At 55.2% G+C, this 27926-nt stretch overlaps 1 protein-coding gene across 1 annotated transcript in view; it reads right to left on the bottom strand.

Annotated features, from left to right (window-relative positions):
- Positions 1–1440: 1440 nt before the first annotated feature.
- Positions 1441–27926, bottom strand: part of CDH22 (cadherin 22) — a 127379-nt gene continuing 100893 nt past the window's right edge. The window contains exons 9-12 of the mRNA XM_012742986.2: positions 16993–17114; positions 16774–16891; positions 11106–11357; positions 1441–8132 (exon numbers count right to left, since the gene is read on the bottom strand). Of these exons, the coding sequence (XP_012598440.2) occupies positions 7573–8132; positions 11106–11357; positions 16774–16891; positions 16993–17114 (1052 nt within the window). The 3' untranslated portion in view covers positions 1441–7572. The remainder of the gene's footprint in view (positions 8133–11105; positions 11358–16773; positions 16892–16992; positions 17115–27926) is intronic.

Here is a 27926-nt window from a genome sequence, read left to right as displayed (position 1 = left end):
CCTCCCAGCGACCCCAGGGAGTAGCTGCTAATTTTAGCCCCATTTTCCAAAGGGGAAACTGAACCACGGGGAGGAGAAATAAGTGGTCTAAGATCATGCCTTAACATTCTTGAATGCCAGGTCAGCAAGGAACTTTAGGGATCAGTGAGGTTACCCCTCTCAGCTGCCCCTGTTTTACAGCTGGAGAAACTGAGGCCCAAGTGGCCCCTCTCCCTCCACCTGATGCCAGTGCACCTCAGAGTTCACCCTTGACCCTCTGATCCTGTCCTTGTACACACTCTTCTTGGGCTTCCCTTGCTTACAACGGTAGCTATCCTGTGTTCACGGGTGACCCGCAAATATGTCTTTAGTCCCCCCCCCCAACCCTGAGCCCTGGCCCTGGTTTTTCCCATCTCGTGCACACGGCCTGCAGGCCCCTCAAAACTCAACATGTCGAAAATCAAACTGCCCTTGCCTGACCCCAGATCCGCGACTTCTCCTGGGTTCTCTGGCTCATTACCAGCTTTGCTGCCCTTGTCACTCAAGCCTGGAGCCTTTGACTTCTTCCACCCGCCATCCCCACATCCAGTGAATTCCCAACTCCTGCTGGGTCTTCCTTCTAAATATTTCTCAAATCCACTGTTGCTGACCCAGTTTAAGCCTCGATGTCTCTCTCTGAGATCCCGTGTCAGCCTTTCATATCAGCTAGAATTAGGGCTGGCTGCTTGAGACAGAAGACCAAAGTCACAGCGACTTCCACAAGTTGGAAGTGTATTTGCCGCTCATGTAAACCAAGTCCGGGGATGGGACGTTCAGGACTGGTACGGTGGCTGCGTGTGGTTGAAAGGAACCAAGTTTCCTTCTAGTTCCCTGTCAGGCCATGCATAGGGTACATTTATCCTCGTGTAGCTGCTTGAGCGCCAGCCATCTTAGCTGTGTTCAGCCAGGAGAAAGGAGCAGAAAGAAGAGGCAAAGGCATGGGTAAGCAGTCTTCTAAAGAGGTGTCCCAGAAGCTGCCACAGGACAGTTCTGCTTAGATCGTATTGCCTGGGACTCGGTTTATGCAATGCGCAGCTGCGATGGAGGCTGGGACGCGTGGTCCTTGTAAGAGAAGGCCACGTGCTCGGCCGGAAGTGGGAGGTTCTCTGAATAAGGAAGGAAGTGAGACGGTTTGACCTCCTCTGTTCCTCACTGGTCTCCCTCTCGTTTCTCTCACCTTCTAATCTACCCTGCACATAGCAGCCAGGGGAATTTTTCTAAACTGCAAATCTGTACATAAGGGTGCCAGATTTAGTAAGAAAAAAATACAGGATTCCCAGTTAAATGTGAATTTCAGGTAAACAAGGTAGTAAGTATTTTAGCATAAGTATGTTCTATGCATAAGTGTTTTAACATAAGTATGTTCTAATATTTAGGATACTAATACCAGAAAAATTATTTGTTATTTACCTGAAATTCATATTTGACAGGGTGCCCTGTATTTTGTCTGGCCCCTGGAGCTGTGCACCTTTCATGGTTCCCACTGTTGGCAGGAAAAGGCCCACACTCTGTGGAAGGGTTTGCTGGGCCCTTTATAATCTGACCTGGCCAGCCGACCTGAAGAAGCCCCCGCACTATCCCCTGCTGCCATCAAGCCCCCAGACCTTTGTTTAAGTGCTTTCCTCGGCCTGGCCTGCCGTTTTCCACCTGAGAAGCCCCGAGTGTCCAGAGGGACCATGGCATCTGTAGCTCTATATTCCTGGGGACACGGTAGGGGTGAGTGATTATTTGATGAATGAAATGATCAGCCCAAGACAACACAGCAAATGAGGGGCGAGGTTGGAGCAGCCACCTGGGCTTCATGACTCTCTCTACAGTGCTCTCTGCAGCCAGGTTGGCTCACGTGGGCCAGGTGCTGGGATCTCTGTCTCCTGGGCCTTCATTCTCCATAAGCCCCTGTCTGAGCATGGCATCCGCCAGCACACAGGGGGTTAAGCCAGCCTTGGAGCTGGAGCCCATGGAGTCCTTCCTGACAATAAAGCTAATGAATCCCTCCTTGCCGTTTTCTCTTGAACAATAACATTTAATCATCATTTGCACAGCAGATGAGAAGTTTGCCGCAGATGCAATTTTGCGCGAGTGGTGATTTCTGTGTGTGGGCACCATTCTTGTTGTCCCCAGCACACCTGACAATCTGGGGCCGGGGCAGGCTGCACTCAAGAGGGGGTGTGTGTACATCCACGTGCTAAGGACCTGACTCCACACACGTGGGAGACGGGCTTTGGAGGCATGTGTCTGTTTGTGTGCATGCTTGCCTACGGAGTTAGGTACATGTGGCATAGCTGTGGGTGACCCATGGCGGATCTGCCTGAAGGTGCAAGTGGACAGAGGTGGCTAGGTGCCTGAGGACACATGGTCTGGAAGTGAAGGTACCTACATGTAGACAGGCAGATGCATGGGGGTAAATATCATTGTGCGTGGGTGCGTGTGCTTGCTGTAGATCTGAGCATTTGTTGGAGGATGCCTGTTTGTTTAGATGCTTGTTGGTGATCGTGCATATTACGTTAATACACACAGACTTGTGTGATCACATGTATAAACACATCTATGAGCATGATGCCCTTGAATTTAGACTTCAAAAAGATCTGTTCGTGAGGTTACACATGCTTTCCTGTGCATGCATGAAAACGTGCATATGCATTAAGGATGAGTGCCTAGAGCTATGTTCGTGTGTACAAGCACATCTGAGGGTATACACATACATGTACAATGTACTTGAATGGCAGTTTCTGGGGACACACAACCTCTTCCAGGTGGCAGTATCCTCACAGCAGAAGGGGGCTCGAGAGCTCTCTGGGGTCACTTTCATAAGGTCACCGACCCCAATGATGAGGGCCAACCCAATCTACACCACCTCCAAGTCCCATCACATTGGGGGTAAGGATTTCAACATGAGAATTTGGGAGTGCATGTGTATGAGTGCATGCCTGAATGGGAAAATATGTTTGCTCATTGAAGAGCGCCAGTGGACACACACTGAGTACAAACATGAGTGTGCGCACGAGAGCTCCCCTCTAGTACATGCATAGTGCACTGGCATGTGGCCACACTTGCAGATCTGCAGGGATATACTCTGTGTGCATGGCTGTGAATGTGCATGTGTCTGCATTGTGCACGCAGATGGGAACATGTCTGTGCATACGTGTGCATGCATCATGTGCTGGCATGCTCGTGCATCCATGTGCGCGCACTGAAGCGTGAGCCCTCTTGGCTCAAAGTGAGGGCTGACAGGGCTACATTTTCCAAAGGCTCAGCAGCCAGTGGCAGAGCTGGCCTGAGAGCGCATGCTGGCAGGAGGTAAGTGGAGCTGCTGATTCGTGACCCGGGGGTGGGCCGTGATGACGGCTGGCTGACGGATGCAGGCGCTTAGCCGCCCCTATGACAGCAGCTGGCTCTCTGAGCCGCCTGAATCAGGAGGTGGGAGGTTAGTTCTTGACCTGTGGTGCTCAATGCTGGCTTCCCGTGTCCCTGGTGTGTGCCCACAGCCACATGTGGACACACATACATTGGTACACACCAGAGACACAGACCCAGCTTGGATGGTGGCTCTCACCTAGGCCCCACCTCCACCTTGCTCCCCAGCCCTGCCATCCATCTAGAATGTCTCCCCTCTCACTAACCTGCTTCTTTCTCTTCCACCCCCGTCCCCAGCAACCACTCAGGCCGGGTCTTGTGCAGAGCCCTGGGGGGTAAGTGTAAAATGGGCAAGGCCCTCTTCTCCTGTGAGCACTGCTTCCACGTCCCACCCTCATAAAATAGGACTAATGAAAATACCTGCTTGAAATTAAACAAGGCAAGTTATGTGAAGAGCATAGAGCAAACATAGGGCCCACTCTCCATGAATGTTACCTACATTAACATGAATTATGCACGGTGCTTAGAACACTGCCTGGCATGCAGCAAGTGCTATGTAAGTGCTGGCACCGTCATTATTATCGTCATTGTCATTCCCATTGATATCCCTGCTTCTGAAATTTTTGGCCAATTATACATCAATTCTTGCTCAAGACCCTGAATACTCTTTTATCCCATAACAATGACAATGATGATGACAATGATAATAAAAAGGGATTTTTTTCTTTTCATTTTCCTAGATGTCTTGTAAAGAGAGCAGATATCGTGGAGGGAAGGCTCTTCCTTCTCCGAGCTTCTTGGTAGAGTTGGGTTTGCCCGTTTGGAGCCTGGGGCTGGGGTGGCCGTATTCTCTGCCTGACACAGGGAGAGCATTTGGAACTCTTGGGGGACCTATTAGGAACCAAAGACACAGAGGGCCCAAAGCTGTGTGCTCACGAAATGCTTGGTGTGAATGGCCACCTTGTGCCACCCAGTGAAGGGGCTGGACTCACTGGAGATGTCACTGTCACTCTCAGTGAGCAGCAGAGTCACCAAGCACAGATGCAGACTGAGGGGACCTTACCTTTCCTTCCAGTTCACACCCCGGAACTGGCAGAAGTCACGGGGAGGCTCGAGGACTTCCACAGGCTGCGGAACGCAGTGGCGAGGAGAGGAACGAGCTCCCCGAGAGCACAGATGGCGACTTTGGTATACGCCCAGGACATGTGTTCAGGCATTGCGGTGTGCTGCTGGCGGGGCACGTTCTGGGGGCCTGAGCACTCAGGTTTGAATGTTGGCATCTCTCCTTATCAGTTCTTTGATCTTGGGCAAGCTACTCAACCTCTTTGTGCCTCAGTTTTCCCACCTATAAAATGGGGGCTACCTCGCTGGGTTGCTGTGGGATCAAGAGTTAATTCATGTGAAGTGCTTAGAGCCCGTGGGAGGCGCTTAGTAGGTGTCAGCTGCTGTCACTGCCTTGTCCTCACTGAGATGCTATGGAGTAGATGTTCTGTGTGTGTACACTTTATGGATAAGAAAACGGAAGCACAGAGAGGGTAAATAACTTGTCCAAAGTCACACAGCAGGTAAACGATAGAGCCAAAGGCTCAGAGGGTGATTCTGGAGGAATAATGTTATTTCCAGCAAGATCTTTGATTCTGTGTGAGCTTGGGTAAGTCACTCCCCATGCGTGGGGTTTGACAAGATGTTTAAGTGGCCTGTGACTACATGTCCATGTATCCCTCCAGACATGTAACCTGCCTGTAACCTTCTTGGCAGGGTCAGAGTCTGCCAAGGCAACCAGTGTATGTGGAAGGAACAGACTTGGAGTCAGGAGACCTGTGTTGTCCCAGCTCTGTCCCATATCCGCTGGGAGACCTCGAATCAGTCACTTTATTCCTCTGGCTCTCACTTTGCCCCCTCTACAATGGGGATGGCCATAACCAACCTCAGAATCGTTGGGATTCAGTACGTGAGAGTTGAGTACATGTGGGTAAGATAGGTGATCACAGGTTTCCTCAGTGGTCCCCAAGTTACCAAGCCCATTTGTAGCTCGGGCCACAGGAACCATGGCTTAAGGGTCCCATGCGGGGCAAACTGAGGTTCCCAAATATCCCCCTACTTGAGGCTACCACACTAATCCCACATCCCTGCCATTAGCCACCCTCAGTGGACTTCAGAAAACATACATGTTCAAGTTGAGCAAATCATCGAGTTCCTTAGCCTGGCCGTCAAGCTCTTTTTACAACTGTGTCCAGCTTTTCTAGCCTCACCATTTCTGCACCCTGAGGTCCAGCCCCTGGGCCCACACACCCTTCCTAAAGCTGCGGCATGTTTCTTGCCTGTCCCCCCAGCCCCCAGCCTTTGCAGTCCCAAGCCCTGGCTTGGCCACTTCACATCTCGTACTCATTCTTCGAGACTCAGCTGAGGCCTCTTCCTCTGGGAAGTCCTCCAGGAACTATTCAATCTTTCCTCAGTGTTTCTAGGACCTTGTTCTGTTAATTCTGCTACGACTCTTACCAAATGCATTATTATTGGCTGTTTCTATTCCCCGACCTTCCTCCTTCCCCCTCATTAGGTCTTGAGCTACTGGAAGGCAGGAAGTACTCATAATCCATTTAACCCCGGGCAGGTTACTGCTCCCGGAGCCTCAGTTTCCTCACCTGTGAACTGGGGCCAACAGCACCCAACTTAGAGGAAATAATGCAGGTAAGTCACTCAGGACATACTGGCTGTCTCTCGATCTATCACCGTGGACCTGGGCAAATGTGGAGGGTATGAATGAGAGCTCTCTGGGAGGGTAAAAAAATAAAGCTAATGAGCATCTATTGAGCACTTTTCATGTGTCAGGAAGGCACTGAGTTCAGAAGTTAACTTTCATTACCTCCTTTTAAGCCTTTTAAGGGAAAGACTATTATCATCTCCATTTTACAGATAAGGAAACTGAGGCTTCAGCTGTTGAGGACCTTGATGAAGGATGCTTAGCTAGGGGGAGCCGGAATTCGTATCAGATCAACGTGGAATGAATGAATTACTTGGGGATGGGGGTGGGATGGGAGGACAAATAGCCTCTACCTCGTAATCATGTGGTTTTAGAGCTGGAAGCTCTTCGAGATAACTTAGTCCAGGGGTTCTTAATTTGGGGTCCATGGTTGGGGAGACTGATGGGTTCCCAGACGAGACAGATAAGGTCCCCACCATGCCCAGTGGCCTTCCATCTCCCATCAACCCGTCTCCCTACCCCAAGTCCTGGAGCCTCCCAGCTTGTCCCATCTTGGCAGCACTGCTATTTTGGCATGGCCTAAGACTCTGGGAGGCTGCACAGTGGCTGGGGACATCCCTCATCCCTGTCCCCCACTCAGGGAAGGACCAGGAGCTGACAGTTGTGACCACTTCCCCCTCCCTTGGAGATGCTGGGAAGAGGGGCGGACAGCTGGGGCAAGGGAGAGGGCTCAGACCCGAGAGGCTGACACGCTGGGCTTCTAAGAGCAGCAAAGATAAGAACAGCAACAAAGGCTAACATTTATTGAACACCTACTATGTGCCAGGCACTGTCCTAACCACTTGACACAGATGAACCCTTTTTATCCTCACAACTCTTCGAGGTAGGTTCTGTTATTAACCGCATTTGACAGATGAGGAAACTGAGGCCCAGAGAAGTGAGGTGACTTGCCCAAGGCCACGCAGCTGGTCCGTGCCTGAGGCGCCACCATGCACCAGCTGTCCTTGGACAGGTCACAGCCAATTCTGGGCGGTGGGGGGGGCTTTCCCCATCTGTTCCGTGCAGGACCCCACCTCCTGGTTTCTATGACGACTAAGATGATGGTCTCCGTTCAGCGTCCCAGCACACAGTAGGCACTCAGTAAATGCACAGCCCTTCCTTCCACTTAGCTCGGATGGGGGGAAGCCTGGGGTGGGGGCAGCTCGCGGCATCCTCCCCGCAGCGCGGGTGGAGCGACCGCCCCTCCGACGCAGCCACCCACCGCATCTGCCCTCCAACCCCAGAGCCACGCAGTGCCGGGTCTGGCCTCAGTTTTAATGACGTTGGTGGTAACTGCACCTCTGGGCCCCGAAGCTGCACCCCAGGGGAGGGGTCGAAGAGTCCGCCGCTAGCAAGGCCCCTCGCGTCCGGCCGCCAGGGAGGGCGAGGGGCTGGGGAAGGGGCGGGCGGGAAATGCCAGGTCCCTGGTCCGGGCGGCGGCCCCCGACGGCAGGGTGGGGCTAGGAGGCCTGCGCCTCGTCGTCCCCGCGGTGGCCGGCGTAGAGCGCGGCCAGGGCCCGGAAGCGCGGGCCCCAGCCGCCGAGATAGGCGAAGTCCTGCTCGGAGCCCGACGAGCCGCTGTGCAGCGAGCTGAGCGAGGCGGCGGGCGAGTCCGCGCCCTCGAAGGCGTAGGTCTGGAAGGCGTCGTAGGGCGGCACCGACAGGTCCCCGTCCGCCAGCGCCACCTTGCGGCTGATGAAGTCCCTGAACACCGAGAAGTCCGGCTCGGGGCTCGGCGGCCCCTGCGGGAGCGAGTGGCGCTCCGAGGGCAGGTGGGCCTGCGGGGGGCTCCCCGCGCCCGCGCCCGCGCCCCCGCCCGCGCCCCCGCCGCCGTCGCCGCCCTTGAGCTCGCCGAAGTCGTAGAGGCTCCGCAGCGCCGACATGTCGTAGGCTTCGGTGTCCTGCTCGCCGCCGCCCTCGTCGTTGTACTTGATGACGTTGTCCCGCATGTCCTCGTCCTCGTCCGAGCTCAGGTGGCTCTTGTGGTGGCGCCTGAGGGTGAGGATCAGCAGCACCAGCACTGCGCGGGAGACAGAGGGGCGACTGCAGGCCGGGCCTCGCCGGGCAGGCAGCCAGGAACGCCCCCTCCCACGACCCCGCCTGCCCTCGCCGAGTGGGCCCGGCCTTAACTTTCGTGAGGATTTCCCAGATTTCTGCTCCGAAACGCCTTTCTCACAGTCAGAACTGAGCGGTCTGGAGCGGTAGTGAGCTACTCATCTCGGGAGGTGTGCAAATCGAGGCTAGATCACCACTGGGGTGGAGGTGGTGGAAAGCAGTGTTAAGGGTTTTCGTGGGTATTAAGGGCTGCATCCAGCCTCCGAGGTCTCCATTCTCAACTCGGTGAAAAGATACACTTCCTGAGGACTCTGGGTGCTAGGGGTGTGACGGGGGCAGCTGAGAGACAAATGGAGCTGAGGGAGTGAAAGATGTCCTTGACGCTGACCTCTCTTTCACTCTGGTCCTCCTCTGTCCACCCCAGAAGTCCTGAGCTTCTGCCTAGTCCTTCGGCTCCCAGGTCGAGACCTGCAAGAACCCTTCCCTGAGAGCTCCGGGCCAGATTCAATGCCTTCACCCCCAAGATCCCCTGGGAAGGGTTCTGCTATCACACTGGTTCTCCAAGTGCGGTCCCTGGGCCACCAGCAGCAGCATCCCCTGGGACCTTGTCAGAAATGTAAAGCCTCAGGTTTTGCTGCAGTCCACCGGGTGCTACCCAGCAGCCTGTGTTTTAACAAGGCCTCCAGGTGATGAAGAGGCAGCTCAAGTTTGACAGCCACAGCTGTATCATGGACCAGACCCTGCTGTGTTGTCATGTCTGTCTCCACCATCCCAAAATACACACCCTGAACTACCCTTGAGGACCTGGGACCTGGAACCAGGTTCCCCTGGCTTGGTGCCTGGCATGTGATCAGCAGTTGAAACAGGCCTGTTGAATGAATGAATGAATGAAGAGTTGGATGGAGACCTGGATGAGTGAAAGAGTGAGTGAATGAATGAATTGTCCCCTCTTGGCTTTCTTCACTTGACTTCCAGGACTCTACATTCTCTTTCTCCTCCTCCTCCCACCTCACTGATCACCCATTCTCAATCTTCTAGATAGACTTCTCCTCATCTGACTTCTTAGCTCTGATGTCCCAGGACTCACAGATGTCCCAGCACTCAGAGCTTGATCTTCTATCCACACTTTTGGAGCTCTCCTTCAGTCTCATGGTCTTAAGCTCCACTTAGGGGCCGATAAGCTGACAGTTCCCATATCTCGGCCTCCAGCCTGGACCTCTCCCTTGAAATCTAGACTGCATGTCCAATTCCCTACTCAACATGTCCTCTTGGTTGACCAAGAGAATCTCAAACGTACCATGTCCAAAGCTGAAATAATAATCTTTGCTCCTTCCCCAGCCTTGGTCTCCCCCATCTCAGCAATGGCAACCCCAACATTTCAGTTACTCAGGGCTTTGAAAATCTCTTCTGTTCACTGATGAATCCCAGTGCCTAGAACTGTCTAGCACATAGGAGGGACTCACTGGATGGATTTATAAGCAAACGATGATGGGTGTGTGGACAGATGGATGGACACACAGACACGTGCCGGGTGCACTGCTGGGCACTGGGCTCTTCTTGCTGCTCCAAACAGCTCCAGCCAGGCCAGTGGCTAGAGCCAGCTGCTGAGCCACGAGGCAGAGTACTAGCTCGCCATCTCATGAGGCGGCTTATGGAAGGGAAGGGGTTAAGGGCTGGGGACAGGTCAGGTTTGGACGGGGAAGGAGGTGTCAGGAGAGACGTGGGAGAGATGGATGGATGGTGTCTGGAGCTGAGGCCAGGAGCTGCGGAGGGGGATGCCCGTGGGAGCAGATGGTGGGGATCGCGAGCGGCGGGCGACAGATGTGCCAGGCCTGATCAGCCATTCCGCCCGTCACCTTTAGAGCACTGATGTGCACTTTCTTCGTTTGTGGGCAATTAGGCAGAAATTTGTTTGCACTGCCTCGGAAAATGAAACCGCTGTAAAGTGCACCCTCTGGAAAAAGGGCTTCTGAGCCACGGGCTGGGGCGGGGAGGGAGGGGGGGGCCTGGCCTCCCAGCTAGGAGGGGCCTGCCCAGGGCCTCTGCGGGGTCCCCAGAGGGACAGCTGCCACAGGCAGGGCCTCAGAGGGCAGGCAATGGCCACGCCTGTGCTAGGCAGCAGCGCGAGGGTCGGGAGGAGCTGACGTCTCCCAGGGAACGGGGCAAAGCTGGCGTCTGCAGTCTGGACCTCCTTGGAGTTGCTCTAGCTCTGGCTGCACCCCGAAGCCCAGTAGCAGAACTGAGTCATCCGTGCCTTGAGTGGCTGCAGCTCTGATGGTGGCATTTGGCCACTTGAATCCAGTTAGTTCCTGAAAATTAACCCCTTCACTGGGGACACTGGGGTTCAGATGGCTGCCAGTGGGACTGGTACCCGTGTGGATTGCCCCTCACCCCCAAGTCTTAAGACTTTGCCCTTGGTGCTCCAAGGTTTTTCCCCTACTTAGAGTCATAGCAAATGGTTTAGTTAGAGGAGCAAGGGACACAGGGTGAGAAGACCTCATTTCAAGCCAGAAGACTAGCTGTGTACCCTTACATCACCTGCTTAACCTCTGTGAGCCTCAGTTTCGTCAGCTGAAAAATGGGATGATATACCTGGCCATGTGGTTGTGAGGTTCACAAGAGAAAAGTCTTACATGGAGTATGAGAAAGGACAATAGACATGAGAGAATTTAGAAAACTATGCTTGGTGTCTAAGAATTAGGGGGAGCTTTGGGCTGGGGAGAGGGAGGCCAGCGTGAACGCAGTCCGTCTGCAGTGGGTGGTCGTGCTCTGCACTGAGACTTCTCTTAGGAAGTGCAGGTTAGAGTGTGGAGATTGCTCAGAACGGCTCATCCTTGTGGAGGGAAACCGAGGCCCTGCGGGGGCTAGCTGGGATGGAAACCCAGGGCCCCAGGCTGGGGTCAGTCGGGCAGGGGTGGGTGGTTCCCGGTGGACTCACCGACCAGGATGAGGACGCAGACCAAGAGGGCGATGAGGGCGCCGGGGCTGAGGGAGGTGGCCATGACGAAGGCGGTGGTGTTGCAGGACTGGATGGCACCGGAGCTGTCGCAGCCGCAGATGCGGATGGTGAGGGTGCCCGTGCTGCTCAGCGTGGGCGGCCCGCTGTCCACCACCAGGATGGGCAGGAAGAACACGTCCTGCTCCTGCCGGTTGAAGCCCACGTGCTGCGTGTGCACTGCGGCCGTGTTGTCTGCTCCGGAAGAAGGGGGAGGCATGGGACTCGGGGCCCAGGGTCAGCCCCCCATCCCAGCCACCTCTATGCCCCAAGCTACTGCCTCCCGGCTGGCTCATCTCCCCAAAGTCTGTTAGCGGCTGTCCCCAAGATCCTGTCCTTAGCTGCCCAGAGGTCCTGTCCCCAGCCATGTAGCCCATAATTCTGTCCTCAGCTGTCCCAAGATCCTGTTTTCAGCTATTGTAAGATTTTGTCCTCAGCTGTGCCAGAGTCCTGTCCCCAGCTATTCCAAGATTCTGTCCCCAGCTAGGCCAGGGCCCTGTCCCTGGCTGTGTCATTTTTTTTGGCCCGCTTTTGTTCTAGATTCCACCCCAGCCGCCTAGTGTATTCTGACCCTGGGAGTCCCCATGGTCCTTGGATTGCAGTTTGCTGGGCCCTGACAAGTCCTGGGTCATCAGAGGGGACTGGACATCTGCCTTGGCTGAGGGATCTTTCTGTCCTTCATACCCCCAGGCCAGTCAAGAGTCCTGGAGCCAGCCCAGGAGTCTCTCGATGAGAGGCTGAGGCTAGAGGCCCTGGGGGCATGGCCTCTGGGGCCCGATGATGGGGCCTGGGAGCGGCGGGGTGTCTCACCCACATTCTCCTATTCATGCAGGCAGCCAGGGAGAACAGTGAATTAGCACAAATGGAACTCGTTGCACTATTCAGCCTGTCGCTGGGAAAGTCAGATGGGACGCAGGGCAATGGTGGCTGGCCTTGGAGCACAGGTGACAGGTGGCACCCACTTCTTCTGCCCTTCCTGCCTCCTCCACATCGGCCCGTTTGAGTCAGGCTCCCCCCACCCCCGGCCCCCGTCGTTGTGACGGCTCCTCTCGGCCCTGTGCAGCCCGTTGGTGGAAAGCACTCAGAGCCCCACGCTTGGCAGCCAACTCTGCAAAAGGTGGCCCTGCCTTCCTGCCCCTCAGTCCTTCTCCCTGCCGTGGAAGCCTCCAGGCTGGTCTTTCTGATCTGAGACTCCAGCAGCCTGGGTCCCTTCCCCAGCAGCCTCCAATTCAGCGCCTCAGGTCCGGCCTTTGTTGTCATGGACAAATGCAGGAGAAAACCCCTTGGGAGGACTGACTTGTGACCTTGGCGCATCTACAAAGTGGACATGAACCGAGATGGGCCGTGAGTTGCAGACTGCCCGTGAGGGGCGGGCACAGGAGGGCTCATCACATTAGCCTGTCTACTTTTACACACATTTGAAAATTCCCATAGTAATGTTAAAAAATAATGCTGAGTGTAAAAACAGCGCTTGGGAAACCCGCCGAGCTTCTTTGGACCTCAGTTTCCTTGACTGAGAAAAAGAGTATCATGCAGGCGTGAGAGTTAAACGGTATAATTCATGCGTAACCCTTAGAATATTGCTCAGCACATAGAAATTCTCCATAAATGCTAGTTAATGTCTTTTTTGGACTCTGCCCCCATTTTCCCTCTGCCGCACCCTGTCCCGGCTTCCTGTCCAGGTTGCCCTGCCTTTGCTCATAAAGTTCCCGTTATCTGGAACACCTTCTTCACCTTCTTTCCCGGGCAAATTCCTCATCTGTCATGCTCCAGCTAAATGTCACCTCCTTTCTGTGGCCTCCTTTCTCTGCTTCTCTGGGAAGGAAGGATTTATGGCTCCCTGCTCTGACGACGCAGGTGCCATGCGCAAGTTCTGCTACAGCACTTGTCACGTCGTGTTAAGTCCGTGTGTGCCTGTCCCCCCACTGCACGGCCAGCGGGGCTGGCACTGAGCCAGGCCTGAAGAACGATGCTTGAATGAACCACAACTTTCGGGCTAACGGGGGGGGGGGGGGTCCTGGGTCAGCTCCTCACGCTCTTGCTGGGCCTCAGGCCCTCCTGTCGCAGGGTGGGTCAACCCCAGCCGTGAACACATCTGCCTTCCACGGGGGGAGGGAGAGGGCTGAGGGCAGGCTGGGGGAAAGAGGGGACGGTGTGGGACTCAGGTGCACAGACCGGATGCTTTCTGTGCATAAGGACTTTGTGGGCACTTTAAATACATTGTAATGTTTAATCTTCACAACCACCGAGAGCTGTGGCATCATCCCTCTTTTATGTATGTGGAAACTGTGGCTCAGACAGAAGTGACGTGTCTGACTTTGTCCAGTAAAATCATCCGCCTGTCCTTCCTTCCTTCTTTCTGTCCATCCCCAAAATCTTCATTAAGTACTGTGTGCCGGGCACCACGCTAGTTGCTGGGGGAAAACAAGAGCTCAAGCGACCCCAGCTCTGGATCGGAGCTCACGTCCCAGCGTGCAAGACAAATGTTAATCAGGTACACCCGCACCTGAGTGCGCAGTTGCAAGCCCTGGTGAAGGAGAAGCACTGGAGGGACACAGAGAGGGCCTGACCCGGCCTGGGAGGTCGGGAGAAGCTTCTCGGAAGAAGCGATATTGTCCCTGAGCCCTGAACGGCTCATGCAAAGGCCTTGGGGTTGGACGGAGCCTGACACGCTTGCGGCACGGAAAGCAGTCCTCTATGGCTGGAGGGATGGCGGTGACAGCTAGAGCGAGTCAAGATGAGGTGGACGGGGCAGGCAGAGGCCCCTGGTGGAAGCCTTGGAGGCCATGGTAAGGAATTGGGGTCATTTTCTTAAAAGCAATGGGAGGCTGTTGATGGGTGGGTTTAAAGCAAAGAGGTGACCTGGCGACACATCCTCTGTTCCTTCAACAGCAAATGTGACTTGAGCAACCTCTGTGTGTCAGGGCTATTCTGGACCCTGGGGAGACAGCAATGAACAAGATAGACACAGTCCCTGTCCTTGCCGAGCCCACATTCTGGCTAAGGGGACTTGTAATCTACAACACAAGAGTGACGTGGAAGAACAGTTCGGAAGCTGCTGTGTGTTTGAGGCGCGAGATAGCGGGAGCAGCGGAGGCGCAGGGAGGCAGGCAGATCTGAGGCACGAGTGGCTAGCTCTGGCTCAGCCTCAAATTGCCAAGCGAGAACAGAGATGTTTATCTCTCAGGGTTGCTGTCTTTAGCCGTGGAACCATATGTTCTGAGCGTGCTGGGCCCTGCCTCTCCTCCACCCCATGGAAGGGAATCCCCGGGCATCATCCCCGAACCCAGCAGGCTGCCCTCCTGGGCAGCAGCTGGCTTCGTCCGGGGAAGCTGTGGCCACCCCACCCCCCTGCCCCACCCTTCTAGGTGGACCTGTGCCCAGCGCCGCATCCATCCATCTGGCCTGACATACATCAGTGTCAATCCCTGGCTGCAAAAGCAATATTTATAAATCACGTTTCCAAACTGGCTACACATTTATACAAAGAAACAGATGGGTTGGGGTAGCCGTTTGTCACCTAGGATATTTATACAGCGAGGAGGAGGGGGCTTGGCACGTTGCGGGCAGGGGCTGAGGGACTGGAGGAGGAGGCCTTCCACAGCTACCCTGACCTCAGCACGCTGCTGCCACCCTGTCCCTGGAGGTTATAGCAGGGGCCACGCCCGATGGCAGCCCTGGTGGCTCCTGGCCCAATAGAAGCAGTTGGGGCAGAACCTCAGGCCCCGGGGTTGGAAAGACTCCTGAGCTTGGTGGGGTTGAGCCAAGCTATCTGTGTTTCCTGCGGCCAGCTCAGGATACCGTTGGAATAATGAGTAGGCAGCATTGTCCTGGTTGTTAAAATATTGAAATACTTCCCAAAAGGTTTAAATAGCTGTGACTCTAAGCTCTCCCCCCACCACCCCCGCTGCCTCCGCCTTTCCCCCGGCATCCTTCCAACTTTGACTCAATCAAGCCACTAAGGGGTTAATGCCTGGCACTCGGGGGCTCTGGGGTCCTGCTCCACGTTATGGCGGGCATCCTTCTGATTGGACATCTCAGTTGCACTGGATGCTAAATGTTTTTAATATGACGCCCAGGAATACAGATGGGTCTGGCTTCAGAGGTCACTAAAGTCTCTCCCATTCAGGTGTGTAAAGTCCTGGGGTGATCCCAGGCCTGTTCCAGAGCCAGAAGGAACCAGCACGATCCGGTCCCTCATGCCTTTCTGACTACGTCTCCTCCTAGCCTTGTCTCTCACTAGCTCCAACCACGTAGGTCTCCTGTTCCTCGAACATCTCACCGCAGGGCCTTTGCACCTGCACTTTCCACCTGGCTGTTTCTTTGTTCAGTTACTTGTGTGGCTCACTCCTTCATTTCCTTTAGATCCCTTCTCGCTCTGGATTCCCTCAGGCAACCCTATTTCAAACAGCTTCTCCTCTTACCCTGCTTTATTTTTCATTGTTTCATTGAACACATTTTATCAAACATCTCCTGTGTGCCAGGCACTGCTCTAGGCACCCAAGGTCAAACAAAATCAAGTCCAGACTCTTGTGCAGACTGCACCATCCCCCCACCCCAGCCACTTAGCATCCCTAACGTATTTTTTATTTATTTATTTTCTGCCTCCCCCTTACTAGAGTATAAATTCCATGAGGGTGGGGGTTTTGCCTTGTTTGCCGTTGCATTTCCAGGGCCTGGGGCAGAGCCTGACACATAGGCATTGCGCCTCCAGAAATGCTCAATAATGTGCTCCGTAAATAATCGCCAAATGTAGGGATTGACACGTGCTAGGTACTAACAGTGTGACTTGGTAGCCGTCATCTCCTGGGGTCACCCGGCCACCCAAAGTGGTAGGCCTTATCAGCCCCATTTTACAGATGGTAAAACTGAGGCTTAGAGAGGGGCAGACACCTGCCAGGGCTTCACAGAGAACCATCCTCTGAGTCTGGACCCCTCACTCTCAGTCCTGACCGCCCCTCCCTGTCAGTCATTCCTTAAAGGTACAAACTTCAACTTCATGGAGCACTTGTGGGGGGTGGGGGTGGGGACTGTCACAACAGACTCAGCTCAGGCCGGGAGGGAAGGGTTGCTTTCTAGGTAGGGAGCTAAGGCAGAGGTGCACTGGGTTGGAGAGAGGTGTGGGTTTGAATCCTGGCCCCACCACTGACTCCCTATATGACCCCAGGCAGGTCCCTTGGCTCTTAGAGTCTCAGTTTCATCATCTGTGAAATGGGAAGAGGGGTCAAAAAAACCACCTCCCAGGGTGGCAAAAAGAAATAAAGCACTTTCTAAATGGCAGGTGTGGAGTGTGCACGTGGCTCACTGCAGTCCTCACGCTGAGCAAGGGCTCTTTCCGCCCCGACTCTGGGCCAGCTATGCCCAGCTCTTCCCTTACTGCACCTATCCGTCCACCATTCCCCGCCCTGGGGATGTCCCCCAACCCCGCCAGCCCCTGCCCTGCTTGTTCTTCTTGGCGTGGCCATGGGCGGGGCCAGTTCCAGCCCGGCCCAGACTTCTGTGAGGTCTTGCCGACACCTGCCCCGGCGGCCTCTGTCCCTCCGTCTGCGCCATGTGGAGAGGGCAGGGGGCTGGGCCCCCCCACTCCATGCTTCTAGGGTTCTAGGCTCACCTTGGATGTCGAGCAGAGAGAAGTGAGGGTTGCTGGGAGCCTCGGGCACCAGGCGGAAGTAGAAGCGGTGCCCGCCCTGGGGCTCGTCCCGGTCCACCACGCTGATGGTCTGGATGAGCTGAGGGGCGACAGGGGCAGGGAGCTGGCGGTGAGGCTGCGACCACTCTGGCCCCTGGCCAGCCCTGGAAGCACCTCCAGTCTCCAGCCCTGCAGTGGTACCTGGCCTGGCTTGGCGTCCTCACACACAGCCGCCTCGTAGGGTGTGGCCAGCTCTGGGGGATTGTCATTCACGTCCAGGATTCGGATCCTGAGGGACGCCCGGGACAGCTGGGCATGATTGTCTGTAACAAGAGCACAGGAGTAGGGGAGAGGCGCCACGTGCGAGATCTAGACACCCCATCTGTTACCAGGTCAAGGTTAGGCAGTGGGGACACACTGAGATTTGTGGGGAGAACAAAGCCGGCAGGAAGACCAGGACTGGGGACATCTGGGCGTATGTGGGTAAACATCACTATCACCATCGCCACCATGACCGTTAGTGCTGGCACCACTGGCCTCACCACCACAACCCCCACCTTCCTCACCAGTACCACCCCCACCAGCCCCATCCCCACCACCAATCCCCCCACCAGCCCAACACCAGCACCACCATTAGTGTCACCATCACTATTGCCATTGCCATTACCACCATTAAACCATCACCACCACCACTGGTATATCATCACTGCTTTATGTTACCAACATAACTGCCAGTACCACCATCACCACCCTCACTACTGTCACCATCCCCACACTGTTGCCATCACCATTGCTGCAACCATCACCGCCATTACACCGTCACCATCAGCATTAGCACCGGCACCACCATCGTATCCACTGGTACTACCCTCACCATCTCTACCGCCATCATGAGTACCGAGACCATCACTATCACCATCCTCACCACCGCCACCAACCCCACCACCATCACCAAATCACCATCACACCCCCGCCCCCACCACGGACAACACTGTCATCACCATTGCCATCCCCACACCCTCCCCAGAGAGTGCAGAGATTGCATCTGGAGCACCCAAATCCATTATTTCAGGTATCCTTGCAGAAACCCTGTGGTTTGGTAGAATTTACATCCATTTATTGCAAGGGAGAAACTAAAACATGGGAAAGTTTAAAGAATTGGCCACCTGGCAACTGAACTCTGCTGATTCTGAAAGGGCCAGACAAATCCAAGGAGGTGGGTGTTGGCCAGCAAGACCATGATGGCCCCATCCCTCCAACGGGGATGCCTTTGAGGTCAAGGTCCCTGTCTTATTTATCTCTGGGTCCCCAGCATAGGTTCTAATATATTTGTTGAACAAATGAATGGAGCCCAGAAGGATCATCTGCAGGAGGCTTGGAGTCTAGGTATGGCTGTGTCCTTGACCCAATGTTTGAACTTGGCTGAGACCCTGACCTCTCTGGTATCAGTTTCTACACGCAGAAAATGAGCAGAGCATTTTCTGGAATCAGAGTTCTGGTCCCAACTCTACCAATTTATATCTGTGTGATCTAAGTGGTATCACTTGAACTCTCCAGGCTTCAGTTTCTCACCTGCAAAATGGGTCTAATTGTAATAGATTGGTTAAGAGATCAATTGAGTTAATATCTGTTAAGCACTTAAAACCGTGTATACAGGGCCGGGCGAGGTGGCTCACGCCTGTAATCCTAGCACTCTGGGCGGATTGCTCGAGGTCAGGAGTTTGAAACCAGCCTGAGCAAGAGCGAGACCCCGGCTCTACTATAAAGAGAAATAAATTAATTGGCCAACTAATATATATAGAAAACATTAGCCGGGCATGGTGGCGCATGCCTGTAGTCCCAGCTACTCGGGAGGCTAAGGCAGGAGGATTGCTTGAGCCCAGGAGTTTGAGGTTGCTGTGAGCTAGGCTGATGCCAGGGCACTCACTCTAGCCTGGGCAACAAAGTGAAACTTTGTCTCAAACAACAACAACAACAACAACAACAAAACCGTGTATACAATGCATAGCAAGTGCTGTATAAGTATTTATAAATAAACAGACATCCTCAAAGGCTCCTTTCAGCAATGACATTAAATGACTTCTTAGGATGTGGAGTAGCTCATCCCAGCCTGTCCTCTCTGAGCAGCACCCTGAACATTGGCCCTTTCTAGCCTCACCCTGACCTGGACATCTGGGTGCTCTTTGGCACCCCACCCTCAGCTATCTCAGCCCCGTGTTCATCACCGGCAGGTTCCAGGACCTGCCAGCGACATCAGGAACATGCCCTGGGCAGGAAATCACACCCTGCTTCCAAGCGGTGACTTGGATGAACAAAACTCTCTGGCTGAGCTGGCAGGGAGCTATTTTAGGGGCAGCCTGGAAGCTTCCAGACAGCCAGGCACCCCGTGAGTTTTGGGGGGAGTGAGACTGGTCGGCTGCCTCCCTCCCTGAACTCAAGACCCCCCGGATGCCGACTGCAGCTGCCTGCACGTTGATAAAGAGAGAAATGCAGATAGGAAGGCAGGTGAGGGCGCTAGGAGACCCACCTCCGAGGGGTCAGGGAAACGAGGGCGGCGAGTCCTTAATTAACTCAGACCCTAGCCCCCCTCTGGAGCTCCCCTTAGCTGGGGGCGTTTTATCTCCTCGGCTCACCCTGATCTGCCGCACCAGTGATTAGAGGGGGCTTTTCTGGGGGCGAGAGATGGGAGTCGTGACTGGGGATGCCTGGTGAACCGTTATTTTTAAGAGTGCGTTGCCGAAAAAACGTCAACAGACAGATGGTGGGTGCTTTCGGGGGAGGGGAGGGCGAGGCCCACAGCCAGGAACAGGCGGGCCTCCCAGCAGAGGCAGAGGGAAGTTGGTGGGGGCAGGGCCCCTCTCCTGCGGCGGAGGGTGGCGGGTGCAGGGGCTGCAGGGAGAGACGGGATCCCACAGGCCACGTAGAAGGGAGACCTCCGAGCAGCTGGACAGCTGAGTGGGCAGTCACCCTCCTGCAGTGCTGGTCGCAGTGCTGACGAGACCCCCATTATTACACTTTTGCTTTGGGTTAGGCTGGGCCTCTCCTACCTCATCTTTTAAAATATCACAGGTCATCTATTGGGGCAGCCTGACCCTTTTGGCATGAGTGAGGGTCTCAGATTTAAGAGGTGGGGCAGCTGAGTGAGCACTGAAGAGGCGTGCCTCTAAATTGCCAAAGGTGCCACCTGCAGAGCTTATCCTAGGAAACCCTGGATTTGGGGCTGGCCTGGAATCCCAGAGCTCATGGGCCAGTCCTGGGTTAGCATCCAGTGCCATTGACGTTGACATTGGGGCAGTGGTACTCCAGCCTGCTGTACATTAGAATCACCTGGGAAGTCTTTAAAAGGCACCAATGCTCAAGTCTTGATCATTGATATATTTTTTAACAGCTCCTCAGGGGAATCAAACCTGTAGCAAGGTTTGCAAACCACTGCTCTCGGGTGGGGGAGTCCAACCTGATGTCTCGAGTCCGATCAGCTTTCTCCAAACCTCTCCTGATCACGATTAGTATCATTAATAACAATTGATCATCATGATATTTTGACCACCTTAAATATTTCTGGTATCAAACAAGGAATCCATCAGTTGATTAATCTTGACCTCTCTGCACAGAACTTTCCAATTCATAACACCCTTTCTTATCTAGACCTCATTTAATTCTCAAAACAGCTTGTGAAGGAGGTATTCTTAGATACATCTTGTGGATGAGGAAACTGAGGCCCAGAGTAGGGCAGGACTTTTCCCAAAGCCATAGTCAGTCCGTGGCAGGGCTGGGGCTGAGGCCTTAGTCTCCTGATTTTAAGTCTAATGCTTGGTCCAGATCCAACGTCGGTGGGCTCCCCTGCTGCCTGGGTATTTGCCCACCCACTGGCAGCTGCTGCCTGGACCCAGGCCCAAGCTACCCGCACCCAGTGGCTGGAGGCAGGTGCTCCACCAGGGCCTGGGTCCCCCATGGCCCTCCCCTCTCGGCATCTCAGTTCAGCTGACTGACATGCAAATTAGTTTAATTATTTCTTCTTCTAAAATAAATTATATTTTGCAGTAGCTGCAATATGTTGTGTCAGGCAAAATTACATTCAATATTTTTAAACTAATTGATGCAGCCTTGAGGAAGGCTGATTGACAGCCCGGAGCTGAGCAGGCCTGCGGCCTTAACCGATTCCTAAATTAAAATTAAACGTGCTTTGGCCGGGTGCTTCCTCCGTGAGCCGGCTCACCATTAATCCGGGGAGGTGGCAGGTGAAGCCCTGGGGGTCCGAGGGCTGAGGAGGCCAGGCAGCTCAGCGGGTGGGGGCCCCTGGAAGCAGGAGGACCGTTGTGCAGCGTGGCAGGTCTCCTACCTGCCCTGGGCCTCCGAGTTCCTTACGTGTAAAGGACAGGGGATTGGACTGGGTGACTTGGAACTGAGGCTTGTGGATTTTGCTGACAATTATGGATTGAGCACCTCCTTTGTACCAAGGACACAGCAGTGAACACGACCAACACGGTTTCTCAGTCTAGCGGCAGGGACAGACATTACTCCCAACTGATAAGAGCTGAGAGAAAACAGCACAGGAGCTATGTGAGCAGGGCGTCCTGCCTGGTGGGGTGGAGGGATGTTGTCCCCGGAGTCAGTGACATTTCTGCTGAGACCTGACTAGGTAGTAATCAGGTGAAGGGGATGGAGAGGGAAAGACTGTCTCAGGGAGTGGGGTCAGCATGTGCAAATGCCCTGGGGTCGCAGAGTCAGCTGTGGTTAATGACACTCTAGATCTCTCCCAAGGAGGAGCCCAGCCCCTAGCAGAGTTACCAGCCTGGCATCTGGACCAATCTGAGTGGGACTGGGGAGGGGGCTGGGGGCCAGTGAGAAGGGAAGAGGTGACGGGCCCTGGCCTTGCCAGAAGTATGGCAATGAGCACATATCGAGCGCCTGCCATGGACCGGGTCTGGGCTGTCTCATTTCATCCTGTCAGCCCCTGTGGGAGGTAGGTTTTAGTACCGCTGCTATTTTGCAGAAGACAGAATGGGCACAGAGAGGTGAAGCAACTTGCCTAAGGTCTCACAGGGAACAATGGATGGACCTGGGACTCGAACCTGGGCCCGGGTCCAAAGAGGGTGTTTTAAACCACCGGCTAGTACTGCCTTTCTTAACTTCTTTTGCTATCAGAACACTGCTTGTCTTCAAGGCCACACATAAATGTCCCTGCCTCCTCCAGGAAGCATTCCCTGACTGCCCTCAGTCCGGGGCAATCGGAGGATGAGCCCAAGTCCTTCGTGCCCACGAGGCCCCAAGTGATGGTCTTGCATCGGGACCCCACCTCGTCCCTCGCCCAACCTCCCTCTTTCACTCCGCTCCTTTGCCACCAGACACCACTTCCCTGCCCTGTTTCTCTTCATAGCATTTATCCAACACCCTCAGTGTTTTCGCTTACGTCCCTCCCCCCTAGAACGAACGCAGAATTTTCGTCTGTTTTCCATGCTGCCATATCCCCAGCACCTATGTGCAGGGCGTGTAGCAGGTGCATAATAAAGATTTGTCGAATGAATGGATTTCACTGTCCATGGCATCCCTGACCATGCCCCTCACTCCAGAGGGACACTGGGGAGGTGACAGAGAGACTCAGACCTTCTTGAATGGACTGATTCTGTGGCGACCATGTCCCCTCCAGGACCTGTCCATCTAAGAAGCAGTCTAGTGCGTGACCCTCTTCCTGCCTCTCTCTGGACAAACTTTTTTTCTTTTTTTCTTTTGAAGTCAGGATTGCTCCCTGTCCCCCAGGCTGGAGTGCAGTGGCATGATCATAGCTCACTGCAGCCTCCAACCCCTGGGCTCCAGCGATCCTCCTGCCTCAGCCTCCCAAGTAGCTGAGACTACAAGAGCATACCACTATACCAGGCTAATTTTTAATTTTTTTAGAGACTGGGGCTCGCTATGGACTACGGTTTTCTCATCAGTAAAACAAATGGAGTTGGATTCTGTGGCTCTCCTCGGCTGTCACAGAGAAAGACTGAAGCCCAGAAAGAAAGAGAGCAGTGAGGTTGTGAGAGTGGGAGTGGGAAGGGGGAGGGGGAGAGACCCGCTTGAAGGAACCTCCTCCCACTGGCCTGCACTGGGGGGAGGGAGCAGAGCTTGGACCCTCTTCTCCACCGTCCCCCAGCCCCCCTCCTCCCCAGGGGAATTAAATTGCATCCCAACGCCAGGCTCTGATTAGAGCTGGCCAGCTGGGCAGGAAGATTTATCATCCCAATTACAAGCCCGCCAAGACCAGCAGGCAGGACAGCGCGCAGTGCTGGGCGAGCAGGTGGGGGTGCTCCAGGGAAGCGGGTGTCAGGGCAGCCAGGTGTGGGCTCCTTGTACTCCCTGCCCTGTCCCCATGTCCCTCCAGTGGGAGCAGGAGGCTCGGGGGTCCTTCTCTGTCTCTCTCGGGGACTTTGATTATGTTTGGCTCCCACAGGGAGATTGGAAGCTTTGACCTTGTTGGGGGGAAGTTTATTACTCCAAGGAGTAGTGGGGGACTTCTGGGGGAAGTGGGGACCCTGAAATCGTAATGTCCTTGTAATTCAAGGAGCAGAGTGGAGGTGGGAGAACATGTCCTTCCCTAGGGGCTGAGCTGGTTCCTAACGCTCTGGGCAGTCCTGCTGAGACTCCGTGGATGTCAAAAGATCTTTATTCCTGTCGGCATCTGTTAGGTACTTAAGGTGGCTGGGAAGGATCTCAGGATCCTGTCCAAGAGGAGCCCAGGCCTGATTTACACACCTCTGGTGACAGGGAGTTCACTGCCTCTCGAAGCAGCCCCTTCCAGCCGAGCTGTGACATGCTCTTCCCCAGACGCCCGGCCTCCCCGGCACGCGCTGCCACCTGTTCTGGCCCTGCCCATCTGTTCCCGCCACTCCAGGTTCACTCCTTGCAACCCACCTTCCCTGGAACCCAGGGAACATCGGAGACCAACCAACTGATCGTGCCACTCCTCTGCTCAAAGACCTGTGCTGGCTCCCTGTCGCCTCCGGGACGTCTGGTTCCTCACAGGACATCTAAAGCCCTTTCTGTGCAGGCCCAGGGAGGGTCGTCACCCTCACCTCGCCTCACCTGCTCCAGCCATCCTCCAGCCCCAGCCTCTGGCCACACACCGTCTCTCTGTCCCCAGAACAGGCAGTGGACCGCCCAGCCTCCAGGCCTTTGCACGCAAGGGGCTATCTGCCGGGAGCTCCTGAGCCCCTTTCTGCCTTGGAGACCCAAGCAGATGTCCCCTCCTCTGGAAGGGTTTTCTGCCCCTCACCGTGTGGGCAAGTCTCTCCCTGCTCCTCGGGGCTCCCCGCCGTCCCCTTACTTCCCCTCTGTCACCACTGACTGCTGTTGATATGTCCCTCCCCTGCTCCCCTGTGAGCCCCAGGCAGTGGCCAGGCCTTGTTCGCCAGCAAATCCCAGCGCCCAGCCCCGCCTGGGGTGGGTGACAAGAGGCCCTCAGAAAAGCCTGGAGCTCTGCTGCTCAAAGCCCGCCGCGACCCCTCACTCCCCGTACCCCCCTTCCCCTAGCATCCTTCTGAGGGTCAGAGAGCCGCATGGGGCACTGGGGCAAGTTGTTCCCTTCCTCGGCCTCAGTCTCCCCGTCTCTGAAACAGGCTCCATCGTCTCTGACAGTCCCTGTCCTCTCAGCTTCTTCCTCTCACTATTAATAGCACCTACTGTGCGTCAGGCACCGTGCCAGGCCCTCGATGTCTGTTATTCCTAATCGCCAGGGGGCTTATGCTTTACATAAAGCATTTAGTACCATGTCTGGCCTATGGTGAGCTTTAAATAAACAGAAGCTGCTATGGTTAATAGCTATTATCCCTACACCATCCAATAAAGTAGGCAAGGTTGTCCCCATTTTACAGATGAGAAAACTGAGGCAACAAGAGGGGCAGTGACCCGTCTCAGCCCACACAACTGGGAGCCGTGCAACGAGGAGCAGTTCTTCTCCATCACACGACATCGCCTTCCTCACCGGGCAGCAAGGCCCCTCTGTCCGTCCGTTGGGTGAAGCTTGCCCCACGCCACCCGCGTGAGTGCGGCAGACACAGAGCAGGCCCTGCCCGCGTGGAAGGCACAGTTCTCGGGGCAGAGGAACATTCACCGAGCGCTCACAGATGCACGTATAAATCACACCGCGTGTTCTGTCGTAGGAAGGGAGATGCAGGGTGCTGCGAGACGTGACTTGGCCTGGGGTGACCCAGATGGGGAAGCTTCTGGCGGATCTGGTTAACCCTTTGTGGCCCGGGACAGCTAGACATTACCCCTCCAGATCAGCTTGGGGCTCGATGACCTTGGAGGAGGTGGCTGGATGGAGCCCCCTGGCACCCCCACCACCCCCAGCCCTGGCTTTCCAAGCCCCCCCCCAACTCTTTGAAGACTGTCCCTTTACAACCGCCCTTTCCACCAAAGTATTCAGGCACAAATTGTATTTTAAATTCAATATCGGTCATTAATATTTCATGATTACAAAACGTTAAAGATAATGTCAGTGGAAGGAGCGTCTGCCTGGGCAGAATGGATGACTCAGAAGTTCGGGGAGAGGGGGGCCGGCATACTAAGTGGCCAGGGAGTCTTTGAGGTAATCCAGCATGACAGGCGGCGGCCCCCGGCTGAGCGACACGCTCTCCGAGGCGCTCGCAAAGCTGCGCCACCGTGTATAAATATTTCCCCTCTGATTCTTGTCACCTCATGGTTTTTACGCCCGGGAGCAGGGGGGGCCACCGCGAACCCCTAAGCATCCCCTCTGCTTCTGAGGAAGCCAAACGTATGCTTCCGCGGGAGGGCATGGTGCCAGGCGGGCACACCTGTTGGCACTGCACCTGGGGCCCGGGCTGGCTCCCCGGGGGGCTGGGGCAAGCCTGGCCCTGCGTGGACTTGCTCTGTGATCTTGGGGCTATCGCTGGGCCTCCCTGAGCCTCTGTTTTCTCATCTGTAAAACGGGGACAATAATTTTGCCCTTGTCTCATGGAGATGTGAGAAGGTATGGTGGGTGGGGTGCTTGTGACAGCTTCTGACTTTGTGCCAACACCAAGGAACGATGACTGCAGGGGCAGCGGGGAGGGATGGGCTCTGGAGTCAGGCAGGCTGGGGCTGGGAATCTGGACAAATGACTTCACTTGCCTGAGTTTCAGTTTCCTCAGCCACACATTGAAGATAACAGTAGAATCGACACCACTGAGGGGTGAAGATTCCATGAGCTCACCACCGCACAGGCCTGGCACAGGGTCAAGACCAACAGACAGCATTAATTGAGCACTTATTAAGTACCACCCACTAGGCTAAGTGCTTCCCGTGCGTTATCCTGTTTAATCCTCCCATGAGCACTGTGAAGTGGAACCACTCCTTTTCCTGTTGACGAATGTCCCGGGTGAAGAGTGGGCAGGGGTTGGGGGTGCAGTTCAGAGAGGGGGTCTGCAGCCCAGTGGCCAGTCTGCTCCTTGCAGAGATCCGTCTCCTCCCCCACGTCAGCTGGTGGGGTTGGTAGGTGGGATCAGAGAAGAGCTCAGAGAGCAGAGTGTCAGGAAAAGGGAGGCCACGCAGCAGTGCCTTGGTGGGGACCGAGTAGACCCCGCACGAATCCCAGCTCTGCCAGTGCATGCCCTTGGGCAAATGTCCTAACTCTCTGAGCCTTCCTTTTGCTATCAGTAAAATGGGTGCTGATCATGCTATTGGTTAGGATTCGATAAAGTACGTTCTAGAAAGCACATAGCCCAGAATACGTATTAGGTAAAAATTGTAAGATGTTTGGGGAGAGGTGTCCGCCCCCCATTCTCTGTCCTGTGAAATGGCAGCATTAGTGCCTTCGTATGCTGTGCTAGCTGCTTTCTGACAGCGACCCACTGGGCAGAAGCTCAATGCTTAACCCGAGAGGGGACTTGCTAGCGGTGGACGACAGGCAGGTGGGAAGGGGCTGTGTTTGTGGGCAGGGAGAGGCGACATCTCTGCTCAGCAGCCGGGCCAGTCGTCTCTGGCTTCATCTGCAGCCAGGAGCCTCAGTTGCTACCCCGGGAGCAGGTCTGCGGAGGCAGGAGGGGGAGCTCTCTTCCCCCCAGTGCAGCCCCACTTCCTCTCCAGCCACCTTTGTTATCTCCCTTTCATGCGGCAGAGGACTGGATTCAAAGGCTCGGGAACAGCAGGCACTGAGGTTTGAGCCAGCTTTGTATTTTCTTTTAAACTGTAGTTGAAAGAGACTAAGGGAACTTCAGCCTAGGGACTTCCTCAGCCCACAGCAGGCCGGTGGGGCCTGGGAGGTGGGGGCGGCCAGCACGGGGAGGGAGGCGGAGGAGGGCTGGCAGGAGGGGCCTGGGGCTACGGCGGGGCAGAGGCGAGTTTAAATGTTAACTGTTCTTCCCAGCTCAGAGACTCAACAGTTGTCCTGTTGTCATGATTGCTTAATGGCGGCTCCCTTGACTCCCCAGACCTTGAGAGTTGACAGGTGGGGGAGCTGGGCGGGCTGGTGGTGGCAGTGGTGTGGCAGCATTGCTCCCGGGTATGGAGGAGGACTGGAGGGCACTCGCCCTCCCCTCTCCCAGTGCTCCGTGAGTCTCAGCCCCTCACCTCCAGCCCAGCTACACCAAACTGCCTGTGACACACACACACACACACACACACACACACGGATTCTTCCAGAAACTCAGGCCAAGCTCCTTGGAGTCGTCCTTGACCCCTCTCCATCTCTCATCAGCACTTCAGCCCATCAGCAGGCGGCTACTGGCTATCAACTCAATCTCCAGCCTGTGTCCCAAAGCCCACCCCGCCTCCCCTCTGCTGCTGCGAGGGCCCTGGGCCAGGCCGCTGTCCTCGCTCCCTGGCACTATTGCCTTTAGCTTCTAGCTAAGCCTTGCTTGCCCCCGGCCCCCGTCTATTCTCAGTGCAGCAGCCAGAGGCACCCTGTCAGGCTCAAACCCCTCCTCTGCTCAAGCTCCTCCTGTGACCCCAGTTTCATTTGGAGTCAAATCCAAAGACCCTACCATGGTTGACCGCTCTGCCTGTCACCAACCACACTGGCCTCCATGCTCACGAACTACCACCTCAGGGCCTTTGCAGTGGCTGTTCCCTCTGCCTGGAATGCTCTTCCCCCAGATGTCAGCGTGACTCCCCCACTTCAGTGAGGTCTTTGTTGGAATGTCTTCCTCCCAGAGCAG

The sequence above is a fragment of the Microcebus murinus genome, chromosome 16, assembly GCF_040939455.1.
Source record: "Microcebus murinus isolate Inina chromosome 16, M.murinus_Inina_mat1.0, whole genome shotgun sequence".
NCBI lineage: Eukaryota > Metazoa > Chordata > Mammalia > Primates > Cheirogaleidae > Microcebus > Microcebus murinus.
This window is presented reverse-complemented; position numbering and strand designations above follow the sequence as displayed.